General features: G+C 34.2%; 3 protein-coding genes across 3 annotated transcripts; 2 read left to right on the forward strand and 1 right to left on the reverse strand.

The window, feature by feature from the left end:
• Positions 1-789: 789 nt before the first annotated feature.
• On the forward strand, positions 790-2369 carry LOC145630194 (small heat shock protein, chloroplastic-like). Its single transcript, XM_081682444.1, has 2 exons — positions 790-1342; positions 1829-2369. The coding sequence occupies exons 1-2, from the start codon at positions 1057-1059 to the stop codon at positions 2245-2247; spliced, it is 705 nt and encodes a 234-aa protein (XP_081538570.1). The 5' UTR covers positions 790-1056; the 3' UTR covers positions 2248-2369.
• Positions 2370-3005: 636 nt separating this feature from the next.
• On the forward strand, positions 3006-7117 carry LOC145632469 (subtilisin-like protease SBT5.3). Its single transcript, XM_081684851.1, has 10 exons — positions 3006-3093; positions 3249-3336; positions 3445-3554; positions 3647-3814; positions 3945-4053; positions 4250-4835; positions 5326-5591; positions 5893-6007; positions 6093-6288; positions 6540-7117. Exons 1-10 carry the CDS (start codon positions 3006-3008, stop codon positions 7115-7117), a joined length of 2304 nt encoding a protein of 767 aa, XP_081540977.1.
• A 5217-nt stretch (positions 7118-12334) lies between these two features.
• LOC145632470 (uncharacterized) lies at positions 12335-12820 on the reverse strand. Its single transcript, XM_081684852.1, has one exon. It carries the CDS (start codon positions 12818-12820, stop codon positions 12335-12337), a length of 486 nt encoding a protein of 161 aa, XP_081540978.1.
• Between the last annotated feature and the right edge of the window lie 248 nt (positions 12821-13068).

Genomic DNA, 13068 nt, shown 5'->3' on the forward strand with positions numbered 1-13068 from the left:
GTAAGTTGTAACAAAATAAAATGGTTTATATTAATATATAGGTGTGAGATACGTTTATTACGTACGTACTCTAGACTATAGTATAAAAGATTTTAAGGTCAAAACTTTTAAAAATTATTGTGCTTGTGTATTTTTATTTTACTTAATATTTGAATTAATTTTTTTCATGTAAATGTTCTATCACAGTGTTGCCTTTTAGAAAGTTTAATAAATAATAAAAACACATACTTGTATGTACACTAATTACCTTATAATCACTATTCAAAAAAAAAAAAAAAATTACCTTATAATCAAAGTGTTAAAATTTACAAGGGTTATTTTGAAGTACTTAATTGCGCATAGGGTTTTGACCTTTTTGTAGTGATCTTGTTTTCTTGCACCTTTGTTAGCTAAAAAGGCTTTAGTAGTTAAGTTTGGCTTAAGAATTCTTATGTACAGGTTTTGAAGAGCTAATTAGCTCAAGAACACCAATAAAGTAATATATGATCTTGCATTAGATGTGATTCGAGTATTAAGCAACAAATATATACAATCCATGTAGTCAAATTGAGACGAGATAGGAGGGTAGAACAATAATTGGCTAACTCTTTAACTTTCAGACTGAGTTTAGGGGTCAAATCTCACTCATTCAACTTCTTTGGTGGTTGCTCATTATAGTTATTAATTAATTGATAGTACGACCAAAAAAAATACTACGTAAAAAGAAAAAGACAACCAATAAAAACAAAAGTTTTCCCTACACAATTGAGATTATGAGGGGTCCTCTAGCAAGATGAAGAGACTTCCCGAATAAAAGAGAGAAAACCAGAACTTACAAAACGACACCGTATAACATAAGAACCCAGAAACTTCATAGTTGCACTCAAACCTTCACGATTTCTCTCAACAAAAACACACTCTATCTCCTTCTACTATATAAACCCACTTCACTCTTCTCATCTCTCAAACAAGCAGCAAAACAAAAACACATCAACATCTACAAACAACTCGTCAAATTCAATCTTAATCTAAAAGGGTTACAATCATTTTTATTTACAAGCTAATTGTACAAAAAAAATGGCAAGCAAGGGTATTACATGCAGTGCATCATCAGCTGCACCACTAGTTTCTAGTAGAATAGCATCTAGCAAACTAGTTGGATTAGGCCCATGTTCTGTGACTTTTCCAGCACCAAAGAAACCTTCTTTGGGGTCACGTTTGGTTGTAAGAGCACAACAAGGTGGAGAACAAAATAAAGAGGGTAGTCATCATGTTGATGTACAAGTCCAAAACACCAACAAACAACAGTCTTCGGCTGTCGAACGCCGCCCTCGAAGGCTTGCCGTCGACATGTCTCCCTTTGGTAAGTTAAACTTGCTCTTTCTTGTTATGGTACATTTTATTTATTAGACAACCTTATAGTATGAACAATTTATTCTAATATTGGCATTAACGAATTATCTCAGTTAAAGTTAAACTGATGGTTGAAGTCTAAGATTAGTTTATATATGCGGTCAAGTGGATATGTAACTTGTATAGTCTTATACTTTGTACCTAATTTTGATCACAAGTTTTACGTACCAGCTTTTGAAACTTTTACATTACATGTTAATGTTATGCATGTTATCTCTACAATAACTATTTTTTAATTATTGTTTAATTTTTTTTTATATTAGAAACAGTATATATTGTTAACTCAAAATACAGAATAATATAAAACAGGGGAAAACAGGGGAAAGCAGGGGAAAACAGGGAAGCCATGTTACTGTTATTATTCTAAATTCCTAATGTATGCTCCAAATTCTTAAAATATGAAAAATTTATGATGCTAAAAAATTAAAATTTGCAGGATTGATCGACTCATTGTCACCCATGAGATCAATGCGCCAAATGTTGGACACAATGGACCGACTCTTCGAGGACACAATGACAGTTCCAACAAGGATGGGCGAAATGCGAGCCCCATGGGACATCATGGAGGACGAGAACGAGTACAAGATGAGGTTCGACATGCCGGGGCTCGACAAGGGGGATGTCAAGGTATCGGTCGAGGATAACATGCTTGTCATCAAAGGAGGGCGCAAGAAGGAAGAAGGAGTTGACGATGCATGGAGTAAAAGAAGTTATAGCTCGTATGATACTAGGCTTCAATTACCTGATAATTGTGAGTTGGATAAGATTAAGGCCGAGCTTAAGAATGGCGTTCTTAATATTTCGATTCCTAAGCCTAAGATTGAACGCAAGGTTATCGATGTACAAATCCAGTGAAAAATATTGTCATAGTTGAATAATGTCTAAGGATCAAAGTTGTAAAACAATGCATACGTTTTGTGTAAGAATGTGTACTCGTTAATTAAAATTTACATGATATAAAATAAGATTTTTACAAACGTTTACTAGATTGATTAGTTGATTACCTCCAAAAGACTTTGGGTGACATGTTTTATCCATTTCTAAGCTAGAAGATAATTTCAAGTAAAAAGGGTATTTTTGTTTAAAATGAAAATGTATGAACTCTTTGAATGTATACACAATAGTCAAGTTTTCAAGCTAATTTGCCCCCAATTACCCAATCCAATCTATTGTAATTACGAGTAGAGGATAAAACTAAATGATACATATGCACATTGAATTGAAAATAAATATTGTCTATGTCTAACCAATTTAATACGGAGTAATCTTAAATCTACTTCTACTATTCGGTGCCAAGTGTACCATTTGATATTCACACTTGCTAAATAGGCAAGTTTAAAAGCATAATGATTTCCTACAATGTAGACTTAATCATTATTAGTGGTTGAAATCATATTCCGTAATATAATGTGTTATGAAACTAATCCACATGTTAGAAGAATTGAGAAAGACATTCCTATTCTCTTGGTTGCAATCATCTTTGAGCACAACAATGGATCTTGAATATTTTGAAATTTTTTATTGATAAAACAAAAAACCTTCAAACTTCAAGAATTTATGGGTAGTAGGAGAAGAACTAAAAGAAGCAATTCAACTAGAAGGAATACAATATAATGGGGCATTCAATCGTTCTACATAGTTTATTATCGATTCTTCTTTTACCACTATTGCAAGCACCTGTTGTTGCTGTTTATAAGGCAAGTCTTAAGTTCATTTTTTTGTAGATAATTTATCAAATTGTTTATATTTTGGGGTTAAGAACAAGAGATAACTTGTTTCGATTACCCTCTTATTGAGGGGAAGACAATTTAAAGTCTTTTAACTTAATCTCTTGCAGCATTACATTGTTTATTTAGGATCATTCGATGGTGGACGTCCTTTGTTAGGAGATCCCGCGGATGTAACAAGATCACACCATGATATGATTTCCAATGTGTCAAAGAGGTACATATCTATAGGTAGATCTAAACGTACTCTCCAATCTATAATAAAAAAAAGTACATTTAACATCTACCATCACTAATTCGAAATTTTTTTATGGACATTTATTAGGAACGACAATGGTCATGATGACCCTTCGAAAAAGCTAATTTACTCTTATGCAAAAATATTTAATGGTTTTGCTGCAACTCTACATGAGGAAGAGGTTGAGGAACTTGCAAGTAAGATATAATGATATACATACTAATTTGATTAAATTTTTTGCATGTAAATCTAAAACTTTGACCCATTTTCATAAATATTTTTATGGCAGAGCATCCTAATGTTATATCGATTTTTGAAAATCTTAATGTTAGACGACAAACAATTCAATCATGGGATTTCTTAGGATCATTTCAGCATCAAGTTATCCCTAGTAAAGAATCTATTTGGGAGAAAGCCTCCTTTGGAGAAGACATTATCATAGGAGCATTCGATACTGGCAAGTTTAATTTCTCTTGTATAATACTTTGTTCATCATTGCTCATTGTTAGAATATATATTTTGTGAAATTGAGTAATCAAGTACGTAGTATAATTATATTATGTTCTAAAATTGTATGTATGTGATAGGTGTTTGGCCCGAATCCAAGAGCTTCTCGGATGAAGGCCTTGGAATCGTCCCCAAAAAGTTTAGAGGTCATTGTTCCAATATTAATGATCCATCATTCAAGTGCAACAGGTTAGTGTTTGTACAAGAAACTCGACGATGTATGTCTATCATATGAACAAGTTTTTTGATGCATTATGTTGGAACTAAGAAGTTTATTATGTTTGTTTGACATGGTGTGTAACATAAGAAGTTACTATATAAAAAAAAAAAAAATTGAAATTCTCATTTCACATTGAGTTAAATCAAATTATTATGTGATGAATAGGAAACTTATTGGTGCAAGATACTTCAACAAAGGGTATGTCCAATCTCTAACATCCAAAAACCTAACCTTTGCTACAAACTCTAGCCCTCGCGACATGGGGGGGCATGGGACACACACATTATCCACTGCCGGAGGAAGTGTTGTCCTAGAAGCAGATGCAACGTCTTTAACTATGTTAGGGCTAAGAAATAGCACCATAAAAGGTGGAGCACCAAAGGCGCGAGTGGTTGCATACAAGGTGTTATGGCCAGAAGCCGCTTCTAAACTAGGGGAAGGATCTTTCATGGATTGCTTGGCAGCAGTTGAAGCTGCTATTCTTGACGGTGTAGACATCATCAATTTATCCCTAGGATTCACCATCCAAGATTCCATGAAAGGCGGTGATTTTTATTTCAAGGATGCCTTGTCTATTGCTTCTTTCCATGCTATGGCCAATGGTATCCTTGTCGTTGCCACTGCCGGAAATAGTGGACCATCTTCGGGGTCTGTTAACAATATTGCCCCTTGGATGCTCACCGTCGGTGCTAGTACTATTGGTAGAGAGTTTACATGTTGCGTCGTCTTAGGAAACAACCAAACGATTAAGGTATGTAATTCTTACTTGAACTCTACTCTTCTTTTTCATTGCTTAATTTTGTTAATTTTCTTTTCCTTCTCACTTATCATAAATTTGCATAGAAGGATAGTGAGAACATGTGGCCGAGTTTACATAAAGTTAGATAAAGTAAGTACCGATGAGGCCTTAGCCTAGTGACAAAGACTGAGAGTCTGTGTATCATTGAAAAAGGAGTTTATTTGAAACTAACACTAATCAATCCACTTTTAAGATCGAACTTATATATATGGTTTGAATTTAATCAATATATGCAGGCTACACGGTTTATAGATGGCAAAAACAGTCTAAATGATACTTCATTTTACCCCCTAATCACCGGTGCAAGTGCCCGCATCAATGGCGCTAACCCGATTAAAGCGTGAGTACTCAATAAAAACTATTGAAAGAATACTATATTGATCACTTTCATTGCGTTTAAATTTTTGTCCAAAATCATATATTATTATGTATGATAATCTAGATCAGATCATACTGTAAGCATGGAACTGTTGATCCAGTGAAGGTGAAGGGGAAGATTCTAGTTTGTCTCTTGGAGGGTCCTGGTCGTATGATAGAAAAGAGCGAAAAGAGTAAGGTTGCGTTACAAACTGGAGCTCTAGGCCTCATCATCGCGAATAATCAATTTGTTGGATCTAAAATGCTTCCCGATATGATTCATCCTCTCCCTACCACTCAATTGAAATTCGATGATGGTCAAGCTCTTCTTTCTTATATTAGCTCTACGAGGCAAGAGTTCGCCTCCACCCATGCTTCACTTCTTTACTACTCGTACATTTTTTTTAATTTACAAAGGACCAACTCAACCAAAAGATTATGTTTAGTGTTCATGATTGGTTTTATACTGTATCACACCCCTTCACATAAAAGTCTTCTGGTTTAGTTGATCCTTTGGTATTAACTTGGATCTAGTTGTCATGTTACTTGTTAGATCACAATTTTTTTTTTGACATATCGAGTATGTTGTTCTTTCCATTGCGGCGTACTTGCATTTTATAGAGAATAAGTTGATTTCGAAGTCCAATTACAGGGATCCTATTGCATCAATTACTGGAGCAAGAACTGAATTGGGGATAAAACCTGCTCCAATAATTGCATACTTTTCTTCTAGAGGTCCCAACAAAATCACCCCAGAGATTATTAAGGTGTGTTTTCTTACTTCATTCACTTCAACTAGTGTTTTCTATTATGTTACTGAATGTATGTTTTCTCATATATGATCTACCATAGCCTGATGTGATAGCTCCTGGAGTAAGTATTGTGGCAGCTTATACCGAAGCTCCGAATGTTCCGTTGCCTGATAAGTTTCTACCCTTGTCCGGGACATCTATGGCAGCTCCTCATGTCACTGGCATTGCTGCTCTTCTTAAGAAAATGTATCCTCTCTGGACCACCTCCGCCATCAAATCTGCAATCATGACTACAAGTACGTATGCATAGCATATAACGACTTATAAGTTATTGATTGGTTTAATTTGGATTTACCACTCGTAACATTTATTATGCACTCGGGTGTGCCTATATTTTTGGTGCACCCCTCACATTTAACTATTCCCAATTTTTTTATGTGATGGTACACGTGTGCACCATAGCAGTTTGATGTATATGTAAGTGAAATTTCACGTCACATGTTATTTATTAGTAATCAGTTGTACGTGTCTTTTCTGGTGTATGTAGCGAGCTCAATAGACAACAACGACAAGCCAATTTTTGAAGATGACATGATACGCGAGGCCACACCATTTGCTTACGGCGCAGGCCTCATACAACCCAACCTAGCAATGGACCCTGGATTAGTTTACGACATGAATCACTATGACTACCTCAACTTCCTATGTGCACACCATTATAACACTACACTTCTCAAATTGTTCACTAAACAACACGATTACAAGTGTCCCGAATCATTCAATATCTTGGACTTCAACTATCCCTCTATAAGTATTCCTGAGTTCACTGGCGCAGCAATTGCTACACGAAAGTTGAAAAATGTTGGGGAGCCAGGTACCTATACTGCAACCATACAAACACCACCCGGGGTTTCGATTGTGGTGGAACCTAAGACTTTGGTGTTCTATCAAAAGGATCAAGAGTTAACGTTTAAGCTCATCTTCTCCGCCGGTGTTAACCAACTTCCCACCGGTTATATTTTCGGGAGTTTGGTGTGGTCAGATGGGAAGCACATTGTGAGAAGCCCTATTGCAATCAAGGGCAAACCATCCGTAGGAAATACACCACCAAGCAAATTCCCTTGAGAAGGTACTAGGATTTTAGTAATTTAACGTTTTATTTTGTAGGGGAAAATCCCTGTAATTGTTTCTCATGGGGGCATTTTCGTGAATAAATCAACAACTTTTTCATTATTTGTGGGCTCCACAATTGAATAAAGTTGTTGATTTATTTACGAAAATGCCATGTGAAAAACAAAATTTGTTTCTCACCATGAGAAAATGGGGCACCCTCATTTTGTAGTTACAAACACATTAAAATGAGAAGGTAGTTTTTTTTTTTTTTTTTTTTTTTGGTAGAGCATCAAAATTGATTCATATACTTCCAACTTGTGCCTTTAGTCTATATATTATGTTGTACAAAATATATACTAATTTTTAAGTTATGTTCTCAACAACAAACCTTTATTTTATGAATGTGCATGTATAAATTTGCATACACAATTGTAATTTTTATTAAGTAGTATAATATCACGTATAAAGTAATAGAATTACAAGTATTTTGACCCTCAAAAGGTGTTTTCTAAGTTTCTTCCCCTGTTTTCATTACTAAATCTAGACAATAATCTGAAAAGAGTCAAAGACTAAGATTTTTTTTGTTTGATATATGTTCTAAAGATTCATTATCTACTATGTACATGCTCTTAAGCTACATTTGCAGCTTTGCACCCTTTCATTCTATTGCATGATTTGCATCACTTTCTCACCCACTTTCTTCCCCAATAGGCTGTAGCTTTTGCAAATAAGACGACGACATAACAACCGGATAACACGATTTCTTACCGATCTCCAAGAGCATTGTTTCGACTCTCATAGCTTGACTCGACAAGAGTTGTCGAAGTTGCTTTCTTGTTATAACCATTTTGATCCTTACACCACCATTTCTTGGCTTTGAAATAGGAGATGATGAAGAAACTTCACCTATATTAGTAGGCTCAATAATTGTAGCACTAAAACAAGGAAGAAGATAGTAAATCTCCCCAACTTTCAACTTGTATTCTAAGGGCAAAGGTTGGGTAGCCTCCTTAAATAAGCCCACATAAAAATTTGGATAGTTTTTCAACAAATCCTTCACTTTTATGGGAGCTCTAAACTCTAGTATCTTTCCATCATGGACCTTCATAACTTGTAACACCTTGTCTTGGTTCGACGTTGAGCCTCCTACCGCGCATAACCCTAGCAAGTTCCCCATTGAATTTAGTGTGTTGATTGACTATGAAATGCATAGATATGGTGAAGTTTTGGTGAAATATAAGAAGTGAAAGCAAGGTTTATATCATTGAAGAAGTGTGAGTTAATAAAGGGGTTAAACTAAAAAGTCGGACAACTTTGTGTGAAGAGGCGGTTCTTTTTTGGGTTTAAGTGATCTACTTCAGTTGAGAAAAGGCATGATGGGCTTAGAGGTTTAATAAAGAAGAGACGGTTAAGGAAAATTTATTTAGTATTATACTCTTCCGTCTCAATTTTGCTTCATTTTCTTTTTCGATTTATCCATTTAAGCTAGACTCATTTTATAAATGACCATAAAAGGTTCGCTGTTGATCTTTATATTCATTATATTTGATCCCATGCATAAATTAATTTCATTTTCTTATTAATTTTTCTTAATCAAAATGCTAATTAGTGATTACTCTTTAATAGGACAAACAAAAGGAGACAGAGCGTGTAGTGAGTAGTGAAATAAACGACAAAAATAGAAGGGAGAAAAGTGAGGGATGTAGTAATTTACTTGAATCGTCAAACACGCATGCAACTTAGGACGGTTAGTGACCTTAGTGTGGGCCATTTCTAAGCTATTTTAGGCATTGCCTAAATACTTCTTATTAGTCTTTGGAAATTCCATTCATACTTTAATTTCAACATATTATGTAGCTTAAGTTGCTTAGCTAGCTAGCCTAAGTTATGGGTCTAGATAAGATTTCTTGTCCTTGATTTCTAATTAAAGTAGGGTTTATTAGTTTTTATTCTTTTAAAGGGAAAGGTCTTGTTACAACTTACAAGTCATAATACAAGTATACAACTAGTGGTGGACCATCAATATTTAATAATAATCGTTAAATCAACTAATTTTTATAGTGATTTAAAATGGGAAACATAAAAAACTCGTTTGTGTTTAACCAAGTGGGGTTAAAAGCTAATCTCATAGGTCCCATGTAGATCATTTTGGCCTCCTGAAATTGTAGAGGAAAAGCCCTCGCAAATGGCTATCGATCATAATGATAGTATGTCTCAAGCACTTACATAATACATACTCCCTTTGTTTTTTTAGTTATCTCATAACTATATTTAACATCCTATTTGATAATTTATATACTAAATTGTTTAAATATATACAAGTACGTGTTTAAAGTAATTGGTACGAGTCGTATGTCATCATTTTATCAAACCTAATTTGTTAGATGATAAGGCATGACTTGCGGTACAACTAGAAGAAAAACTATAATATAGACAAATGAGATCCACCCCTAGGCACGCAGTTTGCAGCTTAGGAGGAGTTCCTTCTCAAATTGGTAAAGGGGTTGCAATTTTAACGAACCTTTAAAATTAGTCACATGATAAAGTTGTTGCGTACTTGTGTTGTGTACATGAATCGATCAATTATGATTATGAAGTTCCTTGAAATATTTTTTTATGTATATAAAAGAATAATAATGTCAGTTATTGCAGTTTAAGTCTTCCAACATACCACATCCTCCATTATATACACGCCTATGGATTTAGTATGAAATGTTACAATTTTTATAAATATTCTCATGATCTCTAAAATAACTCCATGATGCTCTTATAATTAACACAAATTATTATATATGGATGGCCACATCGTGCGGCCAATCCTAGGAGTTACTTGGTTAGTGTTATAGGCGTTACTTAGTTAGAGTAACAGGGGTTACTCAGTCAATGATAGAGGGGTTACTTGGTTAATTAATGTTATAGAAATTATATTGTTATTTTATAACATCATTATTGTCAAGTAATATCAATATACTTTTGTGACATGCATCATTATATAACTCATTCTTGGTACTTTATAGACATATTTATAGGTGTGTTATGGTTTCAAACCACCTTATATGACCCCAGGAGTCACCCCACGTAGTCAGTTCAGTTTTCGAAAAAATGTCAAAAAATGACCTGAAATCGTGTATTATAGCCTTCAATTTTGGACAATTTTTCACCTTTTTAGACCCGAAAATAAAAATTGCCGAGATGCTTCTCATGGACCCTAATACACCCCGGGAGTCCATTTAGGTGGGTAAAACCATCCAATATACCTTCAAACTGTCGATTTTCCCGTATACAACTTGCACCGATTACATAAACTCGAGCCTACCACGGACATTTATGGCAACATATAATGATCATATATGGTTCCAAACGACATTATATAACCTTGGGATGTATCCCCTGGTATCTTAAGACTTTTCGACACCGGTCTCGAAACCTCCGAACTTGGCCAAAAAGCGTGTATTATAGCCTTCAATTTTGCCAATTTTTGACTTTTTTTGATCCGGAAACAAAAATTGCCGAGAAGCTACCTATAGACCCTAATACCCTCCGGGAATCCAACTGGGTGGGTGAAACCATCCAATTTACCAGTTTTCGTACACGCCACTTGTATTGGTTATAAGCTTCCACGAGGCTTTTATGTAGCCAACTTATGGATGTATATGGGTCAAAACAACATCATATGTCCTCGGGATGCATCCCGTAAAATTCTGTGAATTTCTGACACCGGGTCCGGACACTTACTAAATTGCTCTGATTTCGTGTATTATAGCCTTCAAATTTGGCTCCGTACATTATTTTTTCACCCGGCAAGATTATGCATCCAAGTGTTTCCATGGGTTTCCAAAGGGCTTTGGGAGTCATGGATGATGCCCATAACCATCTCATATCAAAACCTCATCATGAAAGTCAAAGCCAACAGTCTAAGACATCACAACAGGTGTGGTCAACTGCACACAAAACATACCGTTTAGAATAAAAGAAATATTGCTCCAAATGTGGATCTTCTGTTATTCTCTTTCTAATCCTCATTATACCCAAGATTGTACTTTAGTAGGCAAAGATCCTAGAAAGAAAGATCTATAGGACCCACATAATGCTGCATATAGAAGTATTTGAAAAGTATAGCTGCTGGAATATGGTGTGTCATTCTTTTATGTTGGAAAACGCTTCTAATTAAGCCTAATCCATATTGTTTAATCAAGTCAATTAAGCTGCAATTCAACAACTTATAGCATAATAAAAGTTGTTCATTGAACCCAACTATAACACCTTTGCTTATGTTTCTGTTTATTATGGCAACAAAGCATGTGATCTCAACTTGTTTATCTTTGCAACCCCCTATATTTGGCCTTATTTTGAATAGTTGTTAGTTTTGCCCATAATTTATAGGCATTTACTTCCGTGTTGTAAGCCTCCTTCTTGACTACAAATAAGAATGTATTTACACTCATACATCACATGTGATAGACAGTTAAGTTTTCGTAGAGTTGGCAATTTCACAAGGAAAGATTTCATGGTATTCAATGTGTGACTCTTGTGAATGTATGGGAGAGTGGATCTTTCTATTGGCCCATTTATCACGGGTTAATTATGTATGAGTAACAACGTACGTAACACTACAGGTTTAGTTTTTGTAGTTACTTTTTAATCGACGTCATTTTATCGTCGTAGTTGAAAGATACTTAAAAAGTAACGTACATAAATTGAAATACGATTTAAACACTGCACGTTTAGGATTGAAATACGATTTAAACACTGCATGCACGTTCAAGAATATACTTCGTATATAGTGTCGTATGTTAACCATTAGGCCAAAATCAGACTTTATTAACAAGTTGATGATTGTTGTGTTCAACTTGTTTTTTTTTTAAACATTATTATGAAATAACACGGTATTGCTAAGAAAAATTTTGCTAATGTTTGTTTGTTTGTTTTTTTTTTTTTTTTTTTTTTTTTTTTTTTTTTTTTTTAATAAATAAAATACAATAAAGGCACAATTGAATAATTAATTAGCAAAGAGCTTGTAGATTTTATTCATGAAACAGACTTTTGAAGGTAAATTTTGAGCTCCATCATACAAGCTAGCTAGCATATTTTCCCTTTAGTTTAATATCTTCCTCTTGTCACCATTTATAATTAAGCAAAATAAAGCCTATATTACAATGAGTATATGTATTTTGATCTATGTAACAACTATAATATATTACATAATACACAATATTAATTATTAATATATCAACAAACTACATCATTATTTCCTTCAGGAATAGACTCAAGTTTAGGAATCCAAGTAGAAGATGAAACAGAACAATCCTTAGATCTCAAATCTTTCTTAGGAACAACTCCTAACAGAAAATCTTCAACACTCCCTTGTTTACTTAGTATCTGTTGAAGCTGCTCCTTTGTTATCACCACTTTAATCGTCGTCTTCGTCGTCGTTGTTGTCGTAGTAGTAGTAGTTGGATCAAGTGAAGGTAAAAGGTAATAGACCTTACCAATTTTCAACTTGTGATCAAGAGGTAAAGGTTGTGTAGCATCCTTAAAAATACCAACATAAGAATTAGGATAACTTACCAATAAATCTCTCACACTTATTGGATTTGTGAACTCTAATACTTTCCCATCAACCTTCTTTATTATTTGCAAAATCCTTTTTTCCTTCAATAAGGCTTCTTTTGATTGTATGTCACCAATTGTACATAAAGCTAGATAATTTCCCATTTTTTTTTATAGAAGATTGAATTAAAAGGGTGTTATGTTAAGTAAAAAAGGAAAATAAATGGGATTTTGGTTGGTTTTTATGTGTGTTTTTAATGGAAATTTAAGGGAGATCACTCTAATATATATGTTGAGAAAAATGAAGTATGTTATAATATTTTGGAAGAGAAGATGAATATGTTATTTATATATATGTGTGTGTGTGTGGAGTGGAGGGAAGATGTATAATTAAAAGAATGAGCACTACGCAT

Source organism: Chenopodium album, chromosome 5 (genome assembly GCF_948465745.1).
Source record: "Chenopodium album chromosome 5, dcCheAlbu1.1, whole genome shotgun sequence".
NCBI lineage: Eukaryota > Viridiplantae > Streptophyta > Magnoliopsida > Caryophyllales > Amaranthaceae > Chenopodium > Chenopodium album.